This window comes from Elephas maximus, chromosome 21 (assembly GCF_024166365.1).
Source record: "Elephas maximus indicus isolate mEleMax1 chromosome 21, mEleMax1 primary haplotype, whole genome shotgun sequence".
Taxonomy (NCBI): domain Eukaryota; kingdom Metazoa; phylum Chordata; class Mammalia; order Proboscidea; family Elephantidae; genus Elephas; species Elephas maximus.
Genome location: NC_064839.1, coordinates 28,429,704 through 28,452,739, shown reverse-complemented (window position 1 = coordinate 28,452,739; position 23,036 = coordinate 28,429,704). Strand labels below are relative to the sequence as shown.

At 37.3% G+C, this 23,036-nt stretch overlaps 1 protein-coding gene across 7 annotated transcripts in view; it reads left to right on the top strand.

The window, feature by feature from the left end:
* CDH8 (cadherin 8) overlaps positions 1 to 23,036 on the top strand; it is a 420,824-nt gene that overhangs the window by 142,748 nt on the left and 255,040 nt on the right. For all 7 annotated transcript variants that reach the window (XM_049864203.1, XM_049864204.1, XM_049864205.1 and 4 more), the window contains exon 3: positions 10,472 to 10,766. In XM_049864203.1, the coding sequence (XP_049720160.1) occupies positions 10,472 to 10,766 (295 nt within the window). The remainder of the gene's footprint in view (positions 1 to 10,471; positions 10,767 to 23,036) is intronic.

The following is a 23,036-nucleotide window of genomic DNA, read 5'->3' as shown; positions in this document are numbered from 1 at the left end:
TTGGAACCGACTCAATAGCACCTAACAACAGCATAACATATGATTAAATTACTCGCCAAAATTGAGTAAGCCCAGATTTGTACACTGATCGTTTAACTCAGAAGGTTTCATGCTTACTTTTATTACAGATCAATGTTGTGTGTTGTATTCTGACCTAGCATGTGTTACTGAGTGTTTCTTAGAATGCAGTCTTGTTTTTGTTGTTGCTATCTGCTGTTAGGTGCTGTCAAGTCCTTTTCTACTCATAACAACCCAATGTGACAGAATAGAACTGCCCCGCAGGGTTTCCTAGGCTTTAATCTTTAAGGAAGCAGATCACTGAGTCTTTCTCCCATGGAGCAACTGGATGGGTTCAAACTGCTAACCTTTCGGTTAGCAGCTGAGCCCTTAACTGTTTGTGCCACCTGGACTCCTTATTTCTAGTTTGGTAAAACCCATCATTGTAACAATTTTTGAGGTAAAACTCCACAAGAATTCCTCTCCGTATACATTTTCATTTCATTATCTATTTCCTTAGCCTCATAGTCCTTATTTGTAAAATGTTTTAATAACAGTTCCTACCTCTTAGGGTTTTTTTATGATGATTAAAATGTAAAAATAAATTCTCAGTGTCTTAGAATTTGTTCCAATCTAGCTCTATTTCTTATCAGGTTGTTGTTGTTAGGTGCCCTTGAGTCGATTCTGGGACTCATAGTGATTCTATGTACAACAAAATGAAACACTGCCCTGTCCTTGCCATCCTCACAGTTGTTGTTATGCTTGAGCCCATTGTTGCATCTGCTGTGTCAATCCATCTCATTGAAGGTCTTCCTCTTTTTTGCTGACTCTTTACCAAGCATAATGTCCTCCAGGGTCTGGCCCCTCCTGATAACATGTCCAGAGTATGTGGGACTAAGTCCCACCATCTTTGCTTCAGAGGATCACTCTGGGTATACTTCTTCCAAGACAGATTTATTTGTTCTTCTGGCAGCTCATATTATATTCAATATTCTTCATCAACACCATAATTCATAGGTATCAATTCTGCTTCAGTCTTCCTGATTCATTGTCCAGCTTTCACATGCATATAAAAAAAAATTTTTTTTTATGCATATAAGGTAATTAAAAAATACCATGGCTTGGGTATGGAGCACCTGAGTCCTCAAAGTGACATCTTTCCCTTTTAACACTTTAACAAGGTCTTTTGCAACAGATTTCCCTAATGCAATACAAAGATTTATAAGTTACTACGTTTACTCTATAAATGGAAGCCCTGGTGGCATAGTAGTTAAGTGCTAGAGCTGCTAATCAAAAGGTTGACAGTTTGAATCCACCAGGCACTCCTTGGAAACTCTATGAGGGCAGTTCTTCTCTGTTCTATAGGGTCGCTATGAGTTGGAATCAACATGACAGCAACAGGTTTGGTTTTTGGTTTACTCTATAAATATTTGGTTGCCTTAGAGAAACAGATTTTCTTCTAGGCCTTTAAGACATATATTAACCAGTCTTTTATCAGTGTGCATAAGAAAAGATGGGCCCAGCAGTGTGTGCTTGTGCTCTTTATTTTTTTTTTCTATGATCACTTGATGAAGTATTGGAATGACCTAGTACTTAAAGTGACAGCGAAAATTTGAGAGTACACAATCTGAGCATTGCCTGAGCATTTTAAAGACTGTTCTTGTGAAATAGGCATATTTAAGCTATTTTTCACTGGCATCATTACAGAATTAATCCATCCAACTCCCTTTCCCTGAATCCTATTAACAAGGATGATTTGGCCTCACTTGTATGTAGGTCTTTATATAAACAGATATTTTGCTTATATATTTATTTTTTATTATTTCATAATATTTATTTGTTACTCCTGGAAATTCTCTTTTTCATCAATACATTGTCTTTTTTAAGAAAAGTGAGCCTTGTGAATTGCCTTTACTGGAGTCTGGTGAAGAGCAATGGACTCGCCATAACGCTGACACATCATCTTTCCCAGCCTGTAAAGCTGTGGTCCAGACTGAAGATGGCGGCGAATTCACCAAGGCCGGGAAAGTTGGCTTGGGAAGTCTCTTAGAAAATAGGCTGCCTACCTCTTTTTGTCAGTGTTCTCCCTTTGCATTCCTATTAGCTGAGCATACTGTCTTTCTGTTTCTATTCTATTCGAGACTTTTGCAGAATAAATTGGTTCCCACATTATGCCTGGACCGTATAGCTTTATATACATGGCTTCTGTAGGTACATATTAAATCTCCATTTCCATTAGTGGGCAAACTAGGAAGACTTCTCTCTTTTGTCTCTTCCTCATCCAGAGAAATAGGAAGTTTCTAGACTAACTAGTTATGCTTTAATGAGAGCCCCTTATTAGAATTACGATTAAATGTGTATGCTCTGTAACCTGACTCACTGGGTTACACATGGTTCTATCCTTTATTAAGTCTGTGGGCTTGAGAAAGTGAATACATTTCCTGAACTTGAGCTCTTCATCCATGAAATGAGAATAATTGTTGTAGTGACTTCATGAGGTTACTGTGAGTACTAAATGAAATAACGTGAGTACAGTGCTTAATAGTACACTGCTGGAGCCACAGTCAGCTCCCCACAAATGTGTCCAAACATGGGCAAGAAGCAGAGTCCAAACAAGAGGAAGAAAGACTTTCAGGTTGATCGTAGCTGAGAACTGGAAGAGTCTGAAATATTGTGTCCAATACATAATTAAAATTTCACTCTTTAGAAGAATATTTCCCAGTTAACTTTCCCTTCCCACCCATTGGAAATAAACTTGATACCTCTCTTGAATATTATTTAATAATGAATACAGTAAAGATAAAGAGTACAGTTTTTTTATTGCTAATTCATGGTAGTATACTTCAGGAGAGGGAATAAAAGTCAATTTTTAGTCAAATATGAAAAAAAAAAGAACAAACCCATTGCCATCAAGTTGATTCCGACTCATACCAGCACTGCATGTGTCTGAGTAAGGCAAGTAAAAGGACTCGCTCAGTATGTTATTGACTAGACAAAGATGTCCAATAAGATACGTCCTATGCAGACAAATATATACTAGACTTTACTGAGCATTTACTACGTGCCAAGTTCCATGCTTGCCATTGGAGATACAATGATGAATAATATACATCGATGCCCTGCCCCTGTGTAACTTGCCATTCAAAAGAGAAGCTCAACAATGCAAACAATGCATTCCTTTTCCTGATTGCATTTTTAGATCCCTATAGCCAAAAACAGCAGTTTATTTGGACTTGCTTGTAATACTGTATTTCTCTGGGCAACAGTCCCCATAGTCAGGTCAAGCTGTTCAATATTCTTACCAGCAGCTGACACAGAATGCAATAAACACATTTCTGAGATATTAGGATGATACAAACTTGCTTGCTGTAAAACACTAGACAGTTTTTTTTTTTTCTGCAATGCAGAAATAATTTCCAGTGTAACATGCTGTGTTATATTCATTTAATCACGGATTGTTCTTTAGCCTTTCACCCCTTAGGATAAATTTAAGAATAACTTGATTCATGTGATAATTACTATGAGTACTGTCATTATTTCATTGCATATTGTTTCCTTAGAGTGTGTGATCACGAGAGTAATTGTATATATCCAACATGATCTTATTAAAAATTTGTAATGATTTTATGCCAATTACATGGTGGTGGTGGTGTTGTTAGGTGCCGTCAAGTCGATTTTGACTCACAGCAACCCTATGCACAACAGAACGAAACACTGCCAGGTCTTGAGCCATCCTTACAATCGTTGTTATGCTTGAGCTCGTTGTTGCAGCCACTGTGTCAATCCACCTCATTGATGGTCTTCCTCTTTTCCACTGACCCTATACTCTGCCAACCATGATGTCCTTCTCCAGGGACTGATCCCTCCTGACAACCTGTCCAAAGTATGTAAGATGCAGTCTCACCATCCTTGCTTCTAAGGAACATGCTGGTTGTACTTCTTCTAAGACAGATTTGTTTGTTCTTTTGGCAGTCCATGGTATATTCAATATTCTTCACCAATACCACAATTCAGAGGCGTCAATTCTTCTTTGGTCTTCCTTATTCATTGTCCAGCTTTCGCGTGCATATGATGCAATTGAACATACCATGGATTGGGTCAGGCGCATCTTAGTCTTCAAAGTAACATATTTGCTCTTCAGCACTTTAAAAAGGTCCTTTACAGCAGATTTACCCAGTGTAATGTGTCTTTTGATTTCTTGACTGGTGCTTCCATGGCTGTTGATTGTGGATCCAAGTAAAATGAAATCCTTGACAACTTCCATCTTTTCTCCGTTTATCATGATGTTGCTCATTGGTCCAGTTGTGAGGATTTTTGTTTTCTTTATGTTGAGGTGCAATCCATAATGAAAGCTGTGGTCTTTGATCTTCATTAGTAAGTGCTTCAAGTCTTCTTCACGTTCAGCAAGCAAGGTTGTGTCATCTGCATAACGCAGGTTGTTAATGAGTCTTCCTCCGATCCTGATGCCTTGTTCTTCTTCATATAGTCCAGCTTCTCGGATTATTTGCTCAGCATACAGATTGAATAGGTATAGTGAAAGAATACAACTCTGACGCACACCTTTCCTGACTTTAAATCAATCAGTATCCCCTTGTTCTGTCTGAGCAACTGCCTCTTGATCTATGTAAAGGTTTCTCATGAGCACAACTAAGTGTTCTGGAATTCCCACTCTTTGCAATGTTATCCATAATTTGTTATGATCCACATAGTCGAATGCCTTTGCACAGTCAATAAAACACAGGTAAACATCCTTCTGGTATTCTTTGCTTTCAGCCAGGACCCATCTGACATCAGCAATGATATCCCTGGTTCCACATCCTCTTCTGAAACCAGCCTGGATTCCTGGCAGTCCCGTGTTGATATACTGCTGCAGCCATTTTTGAATGATCTTCAGCAAAACTTTGTTTGCATGTGATATTAATGATACTGTCCTGTAATTTCCACATTCAGTTGGATCACCTTTCTTGGGAATAGGCATAAATATGGATCTCTTCCAGTCAGTTGGCCAGGAAGCTGTCTTCGATATTTCTTGGCATAGACGAGTGAGCACCTCCAACGCTGCATCTGTTTGTTGAAATATCTCACCTGATATTCCATCAATTCCTGGAGCCTTGTTTTTCACCAATGCCTCCAGAGCAGCTTGGACTTCTTCCTTCAGCACCATTGGTTCCTGATCGTATGCCACCTCTTGAAATGGTTGAACATCGACGAATTCCTTTTGGTATAATGACTCTGTATATTCCTTCGATCTTCTTTTGATGCTTCCTGCCTCGTTTAATATTTTCCTGATAGAATCCTTCACTATTGCAAATTGAAGCTTGAATTTTTTCTTCAGTTCTTTCAGCTTGAGAAATGCTGAGCGTGTTCTTCCCTTTTGGTTTTCCATCTCCAGCTCTTTGCACATGTCACTATAATACTTTACTTTGTCTTCTTGAGATGCCCTTTGAAATCTTCTGTTCAGTTCTTTTACTTCATCAATTCTTCCTTTTGCTTTAGCTGCTCGACGTTCGAGAACAAGTTTCAGAGTCTCCTCTGACATCCATCTTGGTCTTTTCTTTCTTTCCTGTCTTTTCAATGACCTCTTGCTTTCTTCATGTATGATCTCCTTGATGTCATTCTACAATTCATCTGGTCTTTGGTCACTAGTGTTCAGTGTGTCAAATCTGTGTTTCAGATGGTCTCTAAATTCAGGTGGGATGTACTCAACATCATATTTTGGCTCTCGTGGACTTGCTCTGATTTTCTTCAGTTTCAGCTTGAACTTGCATATGAGCAATTGACGGTCTGTGCCACAGTCGGCCCCTGGCCTTGTTCTGACTGATGATATTGAGCTTTTCCATCGTCTCTTTCCACAGATGTAGTCAATTACATAGTTTTAGTTTTATGATATAATTTGTTTCTGCAGCTTGTTAAGGATGGAGCAACTGGATAAAAGGTAACTGTATTTGGATTCGATTTTGATTTATGGTAGTAACATAACATTTCAGCATATAAGGCATCTTAAAAATTATATAGTCCGGCAGGATACTCTTTTTTCCTCCCATCCCATCTACCACCACTTTTCCATGTTTGATTTAGCTCTAAGCATCAAGACCAAGTGATTGTGTAGTTCTGCTTGAATACAATGGTGGAGCTCTCTTTATTGAAATAGGCTATTCCATGTTTGGTTAACATCCTTTGTGGGATGTTCTGTACTGCACAAGAAGGATGAACTACAAATTCAAAATAAGGGTATTTTAAGTCTAACACCTGGTCCTTGTGAGGAGGAGTTCAAAAACATGCAAAGAATTCATATGTCCCTCTTGCTCTTTCTTTGTTTCCTTTTTTTTTTTTATTGTGCTTTAGGTGAAAGATTACAGCTCAAGTTAGTTTCTCATAAAAAGTTCATACACACATTGTTATGTGACCCTACTTGCTATCTGTATAATGTGACTGTGCATTCCTCATTTCCACTGTGGATTTCCTGTGTCCATTCAAACAGCTTCTATTCCTTTCTGCCTTCTCATTTCCTGTTGCTCTTTCTTTTTCCAGCCCCTTCACTGTCCTAGCAACCTACTTACGAACCTGAATTAATTTGAAGTCCTGACTTCCTGTAATTCTCTGGACAGATTCTCTAAAAATTTCTGAACCTTGATCTTCTCATTGGTAAAATGGTGAAACGATCCCTAGCTTGTAAGAATTACATTAGGTTTATACACAATAAGTGTTCACCAGAAAGTAGGTAGCCAATAAATATAATAGTAGCAATAACTATAAAATATACTTCCCCTAATTTTTTTTGTTTACTTGTGTTTATCTCCCACTAAACTATGAGGTCCTTGAAGGTAGAGGGCACGTCTGGGTTGTTCACTACTTGATCTTCAGCACCTGGGACAGCGCACCGAAGAGCTTGTGTTGCTCTGCACACTTTTGTTAAATGAAAGGACGAGCTTTTTTGAACCTCAGCCAGGCCAAGGGGTCTCACCATCTCAGGCCAATTTGCACGTGGCTCTTTTGCTGATTTAATTAACACACAGAAGCAGCCTTTGGGAGAGATCGTTCTCACACATCCAGAGGATGCACAATGTGTGAACATCCAGTGCATTTGGGAGAGTATCTTTAGCTCCATAACCCCACACAGAGGCCTCTGCATGGGATAAACTGACAGGGGCCGTGTTGTTGCAGTTAAGTGAGCAGGTTCTGGTAGACTTATGTGAAGACCAACAGGAAAGCAGCAGCTGATAACTATGCACCCAGAATCCTTCTGGGATCCAAAAATGGGGATTTATTTGCTATCTTTAACTTTCCGTTCTTACACAACCACATGTCTTCTCTTTATAATGTCAGGTTGCTTACTAGCACAAGCCATGTGGAAGTGTGTGTGTGGGAATGTGTAGTATGTAATTAATAGGATGAAATAACAACAATAGAAACACAATAGTTTGTGTTTTGAGTTTATCAGGTTGGCCTTTGTAGGGTTGACTAAAATGAATTTCTAGAAAATGTGTAAGGGCATATTGTGTTTACTAAGTTGTTTTCATTTTTTCAGAGTGCCATGTGTGTAAAAAGAGGGGAAAATGGTGGTTCAGTTATAGAATTCTCACCTCCCATTCAAGAGACTTGGATTCCGTTCCTGGCCAACGTAGCTCATGCATAGCTGCCACACTTCTTCTGTCACTGGAGGCTGGCGTGCTGCTATGATGCTGAACAGGTTTCAGCAGAGCTTCCAGACTTACATGCATTAGGAGGAAAGGCCTGGCAATCTATTTCTGAAAATCAGTCAGTGAAAACCCTACAGATCACAATGTAACTGATTGTGCGGCTGGTGCAGGACTGGGAAGCATTTCCTCCCGCTGCACACTGCATCACCGTGAGTCAGGGGCCCACTTAAGAGCAGAAAACAATAATAACAATATGTATAAAAGCTATCTTTGAATGGAGACTTGAAAACTTGTTTTCATTGAGATTGAAACTGGGATTATCACAGTGTTTTCAAATGGATAGATACGGTTGAATATGACACAAAATAAAATATTTTTAGTTATCTCACACTTAATATGGCCATTTCCTTTTTTAAATATTTTTCAAATATTCTAAAATCAACCCTAAAGGACAGATATTTTATCCCCATATTATGGACAAAATACTTGAGGCTCGAAAAAACGTGTAATTTCCTCAACTCACGTAATTAGAAAGACATGACTCTTAGCTTTGTTTTTGACTATTTCAAAACCTATGCTTTTTTCTTCCTCTGCTTCAAGTATTTTTTAAAAACAAGGGCCCATCAAGATTTAAGTTAAGATCATAACATAATTTACTAATCGGGAAATACAGAAGCTGTTATAAAATTTAAGAAAAATATAAACAAATAAGTTATTACATAAATAATAATAAAATCAATTTGAATGGCTTATTTTTAATTAGCAATAATGTTTTGGATAAGCCACACATATCAATACTTTCTATGTTTCAGGAATGCCTGGTGTATGAATGGAAACCTCCATGAGTGATATTCAAAAATTTTTTTAATAAAAATGCTAATAGAAATGTTAAAATGCACATAAATTAAAATGATCATAAATTAGGATTAATATCATATTAACGAAGTATAATCCCACATTCATTAAGATAAAGTGACATTTCAATATTTGTTCTTGTTAATAAATTTAATACAATAAATAAAAGGGATACATTTTGAGATTCAACAAATATTGATGTAATTGTATGCATTAACTTTTTTAAATATTCAAAAGTAAAGTAGGTGATATGGATGCATTTGGATCCTTTGTACTATTTTGTGTCTTTTTTACAACCCCTTCTTCTTATTTATTGAAGCGCTAAATACAGTTTAAACTGATGAAGAAAGCCTATTCTGAATAAAAGGGATCCCAAGAGAATACAATGTCTTTTGAATTTCTAGGCGCGTCCCTGTGAGTTGGAATTTACTCAAAGGGAACTTTATTTATTTATTTAGTGTCTTTCCACAAGACAGTTTTTTTTTTAAAGGAAAAAATATTTGAAATTTCGTGGTGCAATCCCTAGAACTGTATTGGTCTTTAAGCAACTGAGCTAGACTGGTAATATGCACACTTAAGCAGTGTTTTGCACCTATAATTCAATGGAGTTTTCTTTTAAAGGCGCCCTGGGGGCACAGTGGTTAAGAGCTCAGCTACTGACCAAAAGATCAGAAGTTCCAATCCACCAGGTGCTCCTTGGAAACCCTATGTGGCAGTTCTACTCTGTCCTATAGGGTTGCTATGCATTGGAATTGACTCAACAGTGACAAGTTTGGTTTGGTTTGATTTTTCCTTTTTAAAAATGAAAACTAAAAAATATATATCCTGTTAAATTTTATTATTTTAAACGTTAGTATAAAGGAGAATCACCATATATCAGAACAGTCTGTTTTCCCTCGTGAGAGCCAACCTTGAGAACTTTGAAATTGGTGTCTGTTTTCCCCAGCACCTATCTAAAAGCTTCAGGCAGATTAGGTCCTCTGTAAATATTTGTTGCCGTGGCCTGAAAAGGATCTGGATTCCTATTGTAAAGTTGTCGCGTCTCAGGTGGGTTCCATTTCTGGAAAATGTTCTCACCTTTTCTGGTCTCAGTGTTCTCCTCTGTAAAATGGGAATAATTTTCCTGGACCAGAAAAATTGTAAGAATGAAAGAAAACAAAAACCCTACACAGACAGACGTAAGAATTTCATCTAAGTTTAGGTTATTAGAATTGTTTTTGTTTATTTGTATTTAGCAGACAGATCTGAATTGCATTCTGGGTCCACCACACTTGATTCCATCAAATGTGAAGCTTGGAGAGCTGATTATATACCTTGTCAACCACAATTTCCTTGTATGTCACATGCCACGTCCTAACTTATCAAGTTTTGTAAAAATGAAGGTCGTTATCATATGAGAAGTGATTCACATAATTTTTGGCACAAAAATAATGATTTATAAAAGGTAGGTAGTAATAACTTTCAATCCATATCTCCATAAATTGAAAAAGATAAATATATATTTGTGCGTGTGTATTTCTCTCCTTGACTTTTTTAGTGCTCTAAAAACATGTCAGCTTATACTAAAGAGGTCAGAGTATTTTTAAAGTGTTCTAACTTATTTAGATGTATTTCATATATTTTCTCAAATTAAAATGATTAGATGTACATACAGTTGCAGAGATTCTTTTTTACAGCTACTGTCAGCAAGTGTGGAGCCCTGGTGGCACAGTGGTTAAGTGCTATGACAGTGAACCTAAAGGTCTGTGGTTCAAATCCACCAGCTGCTCCTTGGAAACTCTATGGAGCAGTTCTGCTCTGTCCTATAGGGTCCCTATGGAATTGGCTTTGTGAACATTGGCTTTTGGTTTGGGTTAGCAGGTACTGATGATGTTACAATTAATGTAAAAAGATACAACTTGATATTCAAAGAGGAGGTGGCTAAAAAAAAATAATTTGAAGATTGCCACTTCGCTAACTAATGCCACTTTTCATTTTAGCTACACACAGACCTGGATCCTGGGAGCAAAAAAATCAAGTATATCCTATCAGGCGATGGAGCTGGGACAATCTTTCAAATAAATGATGTCACAGGAGATATCCATGCTATAAAAAGACTTGACCGAGAGGAAAAGGCTGAGTACACCCTAACAGCCCAGGCAGTGGACTGGGAGACGAACAAACCTCTTGAGCCTCCTTCTGAGTTTATTATCAAAGTTCAAGACATCAACGACAATGCACCAGAATTTCTTAATGGACCCTATCATGCTACCGTGCCAGAGATGTCCATTTTGGGTACGTATGCATCCATTTTCACAAAATTATTAAGAGTCATAGTTAAAATAGCTCCTGGAATCAAAGATGAAGTGTTGCTGAATAAAAGACGTTTATTACCATCTTATCTCTAATTTGCATTTCCAAATCCTCTTTTTTGGCCTGCATTCCACAGCTCAATAGCTTTGGTCCTCTACTAATAGGAACTGACAGAGCAGCTTTATTAAAATAGCTCTCCTTACACAACAATACCTCAATAGGCTGAATTGGTATTCCTCCCGTAGCCTTGTAGTTCGAGTAATGTTACTGAGGCGGATTTATCAAGATTTGTCCCTACATGCCAGGCTAATCCTATTGATATTTGTTTGATGTTTAATTATTTGTTTGTTTGTATTCACACACAGATACAGCACATAGAGAAAGAGAGAAAAGTCTAGGTGTGTAGTCAGCCAGATATTGGATTGAGCTGGTGAGTCAAGCCTAGAGTGGATTAGACGATCATAGTTGCCAAACAGACATCTGTTTTGCTTCCATCTTACCTTAACTGAACTTTTTTATAGGAGCACGGCTATCACCATTGGCTCACATATATATATATATATATTTTTTTTTCTTGTGAGCCATTGAAGCACCTATTATACTTTATTAAAAACATGAATTCTTCTGAGTCATTGAAGCATCTATTATACTTTACAGAACAAGTTTATATTCCACAATATGATATATATATACATATGTATGTATGTATTTTTTTTTCATCTTAGATCTGTTTATCTACCCTCATACCTTGACCTTGATGAATGACCCCAGACTTTTATAACAGTGGGAATTTTAGAGCTCTTCCTTATCTGATAAACATAGTAGACAGGATCTCAAACTCAAAATATAAGATCTCAAAAGTTATTTACATGTAAGTAATGTATACTGTATTTTGTTTCAGACTGCATTTGAGATAATCTCTAGGGATACACAGAGCCCTGGTGGCATAGTGGTTAAGAGCTTGGCTGCTAGCCAAAATGTTGACAGTTCAAATCCACCAGCTGCTCCTTGGCAAGTCTATGGGGCAGTTTTATTCTGTCTTATGGGGTCACTGTAAGTCCGAATTGACTTGACAGCATTGGGTTTAGTTTGATTTATAGGGATACATGCTATGCATCAAGATCACACAAAGTAAAAGACAATGAACATGACAAGACAAAGACAAAAACACGTGCAAAGATATAATTGAAGACCAGAATGAGGTAAATACAGACATGTGCGTAAATTGTTCCAAGACCCCAAACATGGGCAATAAATTAGGTGCCAAAGGAAAACCTGGTCAAGAACCCTATGTATAGGTTCCATAATATAAAATTAAAGTGCTTAGAAAAATTACAAACATTTACAGATATGAAGACCGGAAAGAAATATCTGGATGTATAGTGCCCTCAGCAACGTATTACTACACATACCAACACAGGTGAATTATCGATTGTGGTTTTGAAGGCTAAATTTGGTACCTGTTATCAAGTTCAGTGCAGAGCGTCCTTACCTTCCCAATGTTGTTTTACATTTTTATGTGTTTTGGTAATCCAGTGTGATGTGTGTGTGTAAATGTGTGTTTGTATTTATAACATTACTGTTGGGAATTAGTTTGGATATAACTTTTAAATAAAGAAACATTTTTGATAGAATAGGTGCCTTACTGTGCAAGTCAATTCTTCTCATTAATTTTTCTTTTGATGATTTTATCCCTGATCTTTCTCCCCCAGTTGATGTGCTTTATTCTATGTTTAACTGATTTTCTCTTATTTTGTTCCTTACTCCTTAAAAGTTTCTTCATCATAGCTCCCTTTTCTTTCCCTTTTTCTTCTCTTCCTCTTCCTTTTCCTCCTTCTGTTTCTTCTTCACTTTTTTTCCTTCTTCTCCTTTCTCTTGTCTTCTCTCCATTGTCTCCCTTGGTCAACTCTGTTTTCAGCTATTTACTTAATTGAGATTACTTTAAAAACATATCCTTCATTTTATCTGCCTGATTAAGCTGTTAACCCTCATTTCTAAAGGCTTCTTAAAAATTGTCAGCTGAAAGTCCTCAAAACAGCTCAAATTCAATGCTAAAAATCAAATTCATTATTTTTCCTTATGAATTTTTTTTTCCGCTTTGTGACTTCTATGATTTTAAAAATGATCCCAATGTAAAACCACATGTTGAAAACTTAAGAATTATGTACTGTGTATTGAATTTTCTTCTTTAAAGACTCAGCAGCATTTTGCCCATTTAACCACTAATTCTAGTCACTCCTGACTCTGTAATATACCTTAATATATCACATTATTTCACTTTTATTAACACCCTGTGAGATCAGATCTTAATGTCTCCCAGTGGGTTGTCTGGAAAACCTGGTGACATAGTGGTTAAGTGCTATGGCTGTTAACCAAATGATTAGCAGTTCAAATCTACCAGGTACTCCTTGGAAGCTCAATTGGGCAGTTTTACTCTGTCCTCTAGGGTTGGAATGGACTCGACGGCAACGGGTTGGTTTGCTGGTTGTAATGGGTTCTCTCAGCAACCATCTGAAACAGTATGATTAATTCTAACCTTCTGTCTTAAATAATATGTGTATGCCTGAAAAAATATTTCTATATATTCTATAGGTATTCATTTTCTGTGGAATGATTCGCAAGCTTCTTAGACAGTGGACTTCTATAACCTCGCTTTATTTGGCCTCTTCTTTCCCACCTACTATATAACTTTGGTAAATACATCCACTGCAGCAGCAAATCAGAAGTGATTTCAAGTCTTAATATTTTACCTATATATTCCTCCCGGCCCCCACATGTCTGTCAGTTTGTCATACTGTGGGGGCTTGTGTGTTGCTGTGATGTTGGAAGCCATGCCACCAGTATTCAGACACCAGCAGGGTCACGCGTGGAGGATAGGTTTCAGCTGAGCTGTGTCAGTGATAGGATAATATCCATATGCCTACAAGGAAGACCAGTTAATACAACTATTATTCAAATTTACGCACCAACCATAGGATCAAAGATGAAGAAATAGAAGATTTTTATCAGCTGCTGCAGTCTGAAATTGATCAAACATGCAATCAAGATGCATTGATAATTACTGGCGATTGGAATGCGAAAGTTGGAAACAAAGAAGGAAAATACGGCCTTGGTGATAGAAACAATGCTGGAGATCGAATGATAGAATTTTTCAAGACCAATGACTTCTTCATTGCAAATACCTTCTTTCACCAACATAAACAGCGACTATACACATGGACCTTGCCAGATGGAACACACAGAAATAAAATAGACTACATCTGTGGAAAGAGACGATGGAAAAGCTCAATATCATGAGTCAGAACAAGGCCAGGGGACGACTGTGGAACAGACCATCAATTGCTCATATGCAAGTTCAAGCTGAAACTGAAGAAAATCAGAGCAAGTCCACGAGAGCCAAAACATGACCTTGAGCATATCCCACCTGAATTGAGAGCCTATCTGAAGAATATATTTGATGCATTCAACACTAGTGATCAAAGACCAGATGAATTGTGGAATGACATCAAGGACATCATACATGAAAAAAAGCAAGAGGTCATTGAAAAGACAGGAAAGAAAGAAAAGACCAAGATGGATGTCAGAGAAGACTCTGAAACTTGCTCTTGAATGTCGAGCAGCTAAAGCAAAAGGAAGAATTGACGAGGTAAAAGAACTGAACAGAAGATTTCAAAGGGCCCCTCGAGAAGACAAAGTAAAGTATTATGATGATGTGTGCAAAGAACGGAAGACAGAAAACCAAAAGGGAAGAACACGCTCAGCGTTTCTCAAGCTGAAAGAACTGAAGAAAAAATTCAAGCCTCGAGTTGCAATAGTGTAGGATTCTATGGGGAAAATATTAAACGAGGCAGGAAGCATCAAAAGAAGATGGAAGGAATACACAGAGCCATTATACCAAAAAGAATTATTCAATGCTCAACCATTTCAAGAGGAGGCATATGATCAGGAACCGATGGTACTGAAGGAAGAAGCCCAAGCTGTTCTGAAGGCATTGGCAAAAAAAAAAGGCTTCAGGAATTCATGGAATATCAATTGAGATATTTCAACAAACGGATGCAGTGTTGGAGTTACTAACTCATCTATGCCAAGAAATATGGAAGACAGCTTCCTGGCCAACTGACTGGAAGAGATCTATATTTATGCCTATTCCCAAGAAAGGTGATCCAACCGAATGTGGAAATTATAGAACAATATCATTAATATCACACGCAAACAAAATTTCGCTGAAGACCATTCAGAAATGGCTGGAGCGGTATATCGACAGGGACCTACCAGAAATTCAGGCTGGTTCCAGAAGAGGATGTGGAGCCAGGGATGTCACTGCTGATGTCAGATGGATCCTGGCTGAAAGCAGAGAATACCAGAAGGATGTTTACCTGTGATTTATTCACTATGCAAAGGCATTCGACTGTGTGGATCATAACAAATTATGGACAACATAGCGAAGAATGGGAATTCCGGAACACTTAATCGTGCTCATGAGGAGTCTTTACATAGATCAAGAGGCAGTTGTTCGGACAGAACAAGGGGATACTGATTGGTTTAAAGTCAGGAAAGGTGTGTGTCAGGGTTGTATTCATTCACCATACCTATTTAATCTGCATGCTGAGCAAATAATCTGAGAATCTGGACTATATGAAGAAGAACGGGGCATCAAGATCAGAGGAAGACTCATTAACAACCTGCATTATGCAGATGACACAACCTTGCTTGCTGAAAGTGAAGCGGACTTGAAGCACTTACTAATGAAGATCAAAGACCACAGCTTTCATTATGGATTGCACCTCAACATAAAGAAAACAAAAATCCTCACAACTGGACCAATGAGCAACATCATGATAAATGGAGAAAAGGTTGAAGTCATCAAGGATTTCATTTCACTTGGATCCACAATCAACAGCCATGGAAGCACCAGTCAAGAAATCAAAAGACGCATTGCATTGGGTAAATCTGCTGCAAAGGACCTCTTTAAAGTGTTGAAGAGCAAAGATGTCACCTTGAAGATTGGGGTATGCCTGACCCAAGCCATGGTATTTTTAATCTCATCATATGCATGTGAAAGGTGAGCAATGAATAAGGAAGACCAAAGAAGAATTGACGCCTTTGAATTGTGGTGTTGGTGAAGAATATTGAATATACCATGGACTGCCAAAAGAATGAACAAATCTGTCTTACAAGAAGTGCAACCAGAATGCTCCTTTGAAGCAAAGATGGTGAGACTGCATCTTACATACTTTGGACAGGTTGTCAGGAGGGATCAGTCCCTGGAGAAGGATGTCATGCTTGGCAGAGTACTGGGTCAGCGGAAAAGAGGAAGGCCGTCAACGAGGTGGATTGACACAGTGGCTGCAACAATGAGCTCAAGCATAACGATTGTAAGGATGGTTCATGACTGGGCAGTGTTCCGTTCTGTTGTGCATAGGGTCACTATCAGTTGGAACCGACTCGACAGCACCTAACAATAACAACAACAACATTTCTCCTGGCAGAACTCCACTTTATCTCAAGGAATTCTATTTTTATTTTTTTCTCCTCTTATCAAATCTCAATCATTCCTCTCTGGCTACCTGAAATGACACTTTTCTTGGATTTATGACATGCTAGCAGAAAGTTATCTAACAATAGTACCACCACAAAAAAGCAAGCAAACAGAAACACCTCCACATTCGTACTTCATTTAGATTCTTACATACAAATGAGAAATGAGAAACACTTTCTCTTTTTCTGCTTGTTTGGTTTACTAACTGAAAGCAGTAGTCTTAACCTAATTCACATTTTCATTCAGATTAAATAAGATGGTTCTAAGGAACCAGTCCAAAAACCAAACCAAACCCGTTGCTGTTGAGTGGATTCCAATTCACAGTGACTCTATAGGACAGAGTAGAACTGCTGCATAGAGTTTCTAAGAACAGCTGGTGGTTTCGAAGTCCTGCGTTTCGGTTAGCAGCTGTAGCCACTGCACCACTAGGGCTCCAAAGAAGCATTGACACCTATGGTGCGTACTGCACCGCATCAGTTGATATCATTTGATAACAAATGATGAACAGGAAGGCTTATTTTTGCCCCATTCCTTTTTACTCTACATCTTAATAGCATCGTCTGTACCTTCTTAACTGTGAATCTGCCAGAAGCTCCCATTTCTGTGCCATGTCATATGCCTCACAAATATGTTGAGAAAACAAACAGAAACTTCTGCTAACTTCAAGGTCATTTGCAACTCTGAAATGAATTTTTAAGTTTTTTTTATATGCTATACAATGTAATGTATTTGTGTGCCTGTTAATATAGTGTATGCATTTTTTCCTCTAACTTTTTCCATTGCTAAGAAAGTAGAGACTAAAAATAATAATAATAATCTGCACTCACATAGAAACAGTTATTTTAAAACATTGCTTAACCTGTGACATGTCTTCCAACACCACAGGTAATGTGTTGAAGTTGAAAGTATGGATTTCAAAGAGAGATAGATGGAGTTTTTAATCCTGGCTCTATCCCTTATTATCTGGGTGACTTTCAGGTTCATGGAGGTTAAATTATTGTTTATTTTCCATAGCTACAGTGCAAGGATAATAATTTCCACCTTGCTCTCACTATCTGAGAATTACATGATAAATACAATGTAAAGGTATGCTATAAAATAAGCAAGTCTTCAATATTTGGTTGCCATAGTGGTTTTGAAAATTATTTTTATTAATCTATTTCCTACCTTAGTTTCTGTCCTTTCCTTTTGTATCGATTTTATGCATTGGGTCTGGTTTCTGCTTGACTCCAGCCTCTCTGGTTAAAGGAAGCAGAAGCAGCTGCACTATTTTATTATCAAGTGTGAATTATTCCCTTCATTTCTCATGAAGGTGAATATGGGGATGAAGGTCAGCTGCTATCTCCTTTCTCTCCCCATTAGCACTGTTCTCTCTCAGCCTGTCTCTTCTCTCCCCTACTTTCTTCTTTCATTTTTCTTCTTTTGATACTGCAGAAATGCCAGCACCTGCACCTGTATGCCCTGAGGAATGCCAGCAAGGACTGGGGGATTTCATTGTGCAGAAAGTGAAAAATAAAATTCTAATTGAGAAATTTACCAACATTAAATTGAAATGAATGTGATGTTCAAGAACTGTCTGCCGGTTGACAAGCTGTCAAGACAAAACACACATATATATTTGCCCAAATGGCAGCCAAATTATTTTAGAAATATCTTATTTGGAAGCTGGAGACACAGCTCTTTTATATTCTGCTGTGAATTTCAGAACTTGATGAGAATTCACTTTTATAGCAATACTGTATAAAGAGTAGCATGCAGGCTTGTCTGATTTTAACTGTAGATACCAAACTAAAATTGTTGAACTAGGTTTTTCAATGAAAATTTACCTACGTACATTAAGTTCCAGAAACTTAAAATATGTATATATATACACACACACACATATATGTACATATATGTGTGTGTGTATATATACATGTATATCAAAGTAAATGCATGTGTGTGTGCGTGTGTATATATATGTATGTTTGTATGAAGTTAGAAGTGTTTTAACATGGACTGTATACCTAAACCTGGGTTTGGGTAAAAGAAACTTTTTATTTGACTTCAATATAGATTCAGCGTCTTTGGATCCACGCCTGCCTTTTACTTGTACTACTAGTGCCATAACCCATCTAAGCTTCACTTTCTCTGTCTGTATTAAAAAAAAAAACAAACAAAAAAAACAAAACTCATTGCCGTCGAGTTGATTCTGACTCACAGCAACCCTATAGGACAGAATAGAACTGTCCCACGGGGTTTCCAAGGCTATAAATTTTTACGGGAGCAGATTGCCACATCTTTCTCCCATGGAGCAGCTGGTGGGTTTGAACTAATGACCTTTTGGTTAGCAGCTGAGTGCTTAACCACTGCAACACCAGGGTTCCTTATCCATCTGTATAGTATACAAAACAATCCCTACCTAAAATATGGCTGGGAAAATCCAATGATTATATTTAAAGTGCTGACTACGTGGCCTCACATAAAGTTTTTCTCCAACAAATGTTAGTTTCTTCCGAGCCCACCCTTTATAAGTTATTTCTACTTACGTAATTCAACAAATTGCCTGTATGCTATGAATACGTTGGTCAGTGAAAAATTGCTGGACAAGTATTAGCTGTATGTTTCATAAATTCACATATTGGAATGAACCCTTTTTATTCAAAATGACTTACCAGTGAGAATGGGAATAAAAGGACAAGAAAGCAAAGGAGTTTTTATGCTGGTATGCATTGTTACATTGTTGGGTTCATGCTTATATAAAACATGGCACTGAAGTTTTCTCTGAGATCCAGAGCTTCTCAAGCCATGATCAAGATGTATTAAAAAGTCACGGTATGCCAGGAGCTGTATTTAGCACTTCTAATATCTACCACAATCCTGTGGCGGTGGTACTGATGTTAAAAACTACCCTACTCCTCGTTATTTTTAATCGGAAAATAATAGCTAACCCAAAGCCAGATACTAAGCAGAGGAGCTAGGATTTAAGTCCAGGCATCTGGCTCTGGCTCCCATGGGCTTAACCAGTATGGTCTACTGATCTTTGATAATATCTCTAGAGAATTGTGTTTATATGAGCAGTATAATTCTGTTGCATATTTATAATAGTTAATTTTTCCAAGGTGGAAGAGCTCTTGAGGTCAGCGTACTTTGCAAGTTAAATTGAGGAACTGAGAGGGGATTTGGAAAAGGAGATGGTTGGGTGAAGGATTATACTATTTTCAAGAGAGGAATATTATCGTTTTAAAAATGTAGGAATAATACATCTCATAGAAATTCAGATAACAATAAAAATTAATTAAAAGTCAGGCTGTGAATGACTGGGGCTGAAGTGCTATTAATATATTAAAGATAGAGACTAAAGAGAGTAACTGGAATTGACTCTGGGTTTCCTGGTAGTAAATATAAAAGGAGAATGTACTCTCTATCTGACAACAATAATAATTAAAATCTCAGATGACGGTCAAGGGATGACTCAGCAAAATATTAAAAAAAGGTACATCTCATTGCACCTCAAAGGCTTATCACTGAATAGTTTATGCAGGTTAGTTCCCAATATGGCAAGCGAGTTTACTTTCCTTGAACAACACAAAACTAGTTGCCTTCAAGTCAAGTCAATTCATTTCCTACTTATGGTGACCCCACGTGTATCAGAGTAGAATTATGCTCCACAGAGTTTTCAGCGGCTGACTTTCCAGAAGCATATCACTAGGCCTTTCTTCTGAGGTGCCTCTGGGTGGACCCAAACCTCCAACCTTTCTGTGAGCAACCAAGTGCTTTAACTCTTTGCACCACCCACTGACTCCTCTTGAACAATAAGACAGACACCTAAAAGAAATACGTCAGCATTTTCAACTAAATTTAAAGTCATGTTCCTTCAATTAGCCTCATCGTTCTACCTTCTGTTAACATTAATGTTATACCTTTTCTTCTCAAATGTGTCTTTTTATGGTAAACGTCCTTACATTCTTTTTTGGAAGGAAGCCCGTATAAAATACACTCTATTTCTTTTGTGTTCTTTATCTTAAATTTGGAATAGTTTTAAACTTAGATAAAATTTGCAAATGTAATCCAAGTCGATTTTCCTGAACCATTTCAGAGTAAGTTGCTATCATGATACTCCATCACCACCAGGTAACTCAATAATTTCTCTCGACATGGATGTTTTTCTATGCAACCACAGCACAACCATCAAAAGTTAGGAAACTAACGTTGCTATGTACTCCTTTGCTATTAAGTCCACAGACATCAATTGAATGTCTCCAATTTTTCTAATAATGTAATTTTGTAATAAATGGTCGACTATCAGACTACACTTGTATTAACCATTATGCCTTTTTAGACTCCTTCAAGGTGCCCTAGTGGCACAGTGGTTAAAGCCCTTGGCTGCTAATAGAAGGATCAGTGGTTAGAGCCCACCAGCTGCTCTGTAGGAAGAAGACGTTTCAATCTGCTTCCACAAAGATTTACAGCCTTGGAAACCTGATGGGGCAGTTCTACTCGATTCTATAGGGTTGTTATGAGTCAAAATTGATGTGACAGCAATGGGTAGACTCCATCATTAGAGAATAGTTCTTCAGTTTTCCCTTCACTATTGTGACTTTACATGTGATGATTACAAACCAATTATTTAATTTTCTTATGATTTGCCATATTTCCTTGGGATTTGACTCAGAGTATGCATTTTTGGCAATATTTCATTGTATCAGGTTGTGCAAAATTTTATTTATTCCATTATGGTGATGATAAAGTTGAAGACTTGATTAAGGTAGTGTTTGCCATGTTTACCTACTCTCAAGTTATTCTTTTTCTCTTTTTACTTAATAAGAACTTTGTGGGCATATACTTTGAGCCTATGTAATACTATGTTCCTCATCAAACTACTGCCCAAATATTTTTAGCATCCATTGAAGTTTCTTGACTGAGTCAGTTATTACAGTGACAGCTACCAAATGATGATTTTCTTAATTCCATCATTCATCTACATTTATTAGTTGGCATTGTTCTATAAGGAAAACTTTCTCTTCTTTCCGTTCATTTACTTGTATATTTATTTATATTAGTTTGGACTTCTAGATTCCTATTTTATTATTTATTTATTTGTCATTATTCACTTTGATATTCAGATTTTGCCAGACTTAGCCATGACATGCCTCAAAGCTGCAAATTAATCCTATTGACATCCCCCCATAATTTTTTCAGTATATCCTTACTTTCTGGCACAACAAGATGCTCCAAGCTCATTTTGTGTTTTCTGCGACCTATCCCTGGAATCAGACATCTATTCAAACACATCTGGTTCCATTTAAAAGGGAATGGTATTTAGAAACCAAAGTCTGAGAACTAGTTGTGCTCATTGCTGTTGGGGTGACACTGCATTGAGACATTCTCAGTGGGCAGGACAGAGCTAAGGTGCATATGTGTGTACACACACGTACAAAGCATGGAAATTATATGTCTCATTTTATCTTATCCTGTCTATCTGTCTATCTATCTATCTAAGTTTAGCTCTGTACCGCCAATTCTGAAGCAGTACCCCACAGTTCATTCTTGTTTTTTTCTCCAAGAGATAGAAGTATCTATAACAGCTTTTGGACTGAACTGTTGAGGCAGCAGGCCAAGATGGCATGAATGGAAACAGGAAATTATGTAACACTTTTTACTTTCAGTCTCCTATGTATCACAATAGTTTCATATTATATTTAAGAAATCTATGGCATCATTTTCCAATCTGTATTAAAAAAAAATTTAAGCTAGGTTTAGTGCAACCGAACAAACACAAACCAGTTGCCATCCAGTCAATTCCAGCTCATGGCAACCTCATGTTTGTAAAAGTAGAACTTCACTCCGTAGAGTTTTCAATGGCTGTTTTTTCAGAAGTAGATCACTAGGCCTTTCTTTTGAGATGCCTCTGTGTGAACTCAAACTTCCGAGCTTTCAGTTAGCAGCTGAAAGCCTTAACCATTTGTACAACCCAGGGACTCTTAATACAATAAAAAGGTCAAATATATTTGATAAATGCTGAACTAAAGAAAGTTAAGCTGTCTTTTTCACATCAGAGTTTTTAAAGTATAAATATATTGTAATTTGATAAATTCATAATTTATACGACCATTTTGGAGATTCAGACACTTTTATGACCTCAAAACTATTTTTTAGAAGTATCTTTCAGTCCTATAGAGTTGCTCTCAGTCAGAATCGACTCGACGGCACGGTTTTTTTTTTGTTTTTTTTTGTTTTTTTGATCTTTCAGTACAGTGGTTAAGAACTACATCATGCTATGGCTGCTAACCAAAAGGTTGCAGTTTGAATCCACCAGGCGCGCCTTGGAAACCCTATGGAACAGTTCTACTCTGTCCTATAGGGTCACTATGAGTGGGAATAGACTTGACGGAAATGGGTTTTGGTTTATCTTTTAGCATAACAGAATTTTACTCTACAAAAGCTTTAGAAACCCACATTTAATGAGAATGGATTTTTTTTGTTGTTGTTCTATGCAAAGCCACATGTTAATTTAGCATGTAGCTAAATGGTGATATTGTGAATTATTATGACTAGAGCTTACTTGGATTAGCTTGCTATTCTTGTCATTGTCCAGTATATATTTTAGTGCCCAAATAAAGAAGACTGCCAAAGGAATAATTAAGGAGTTCCATTTTGTATATATTTTTTTATGATTAAGGAAACAGTGCATCTCACATAAGCTTAAAAGATCAAAGAATGTTCATGCTGAC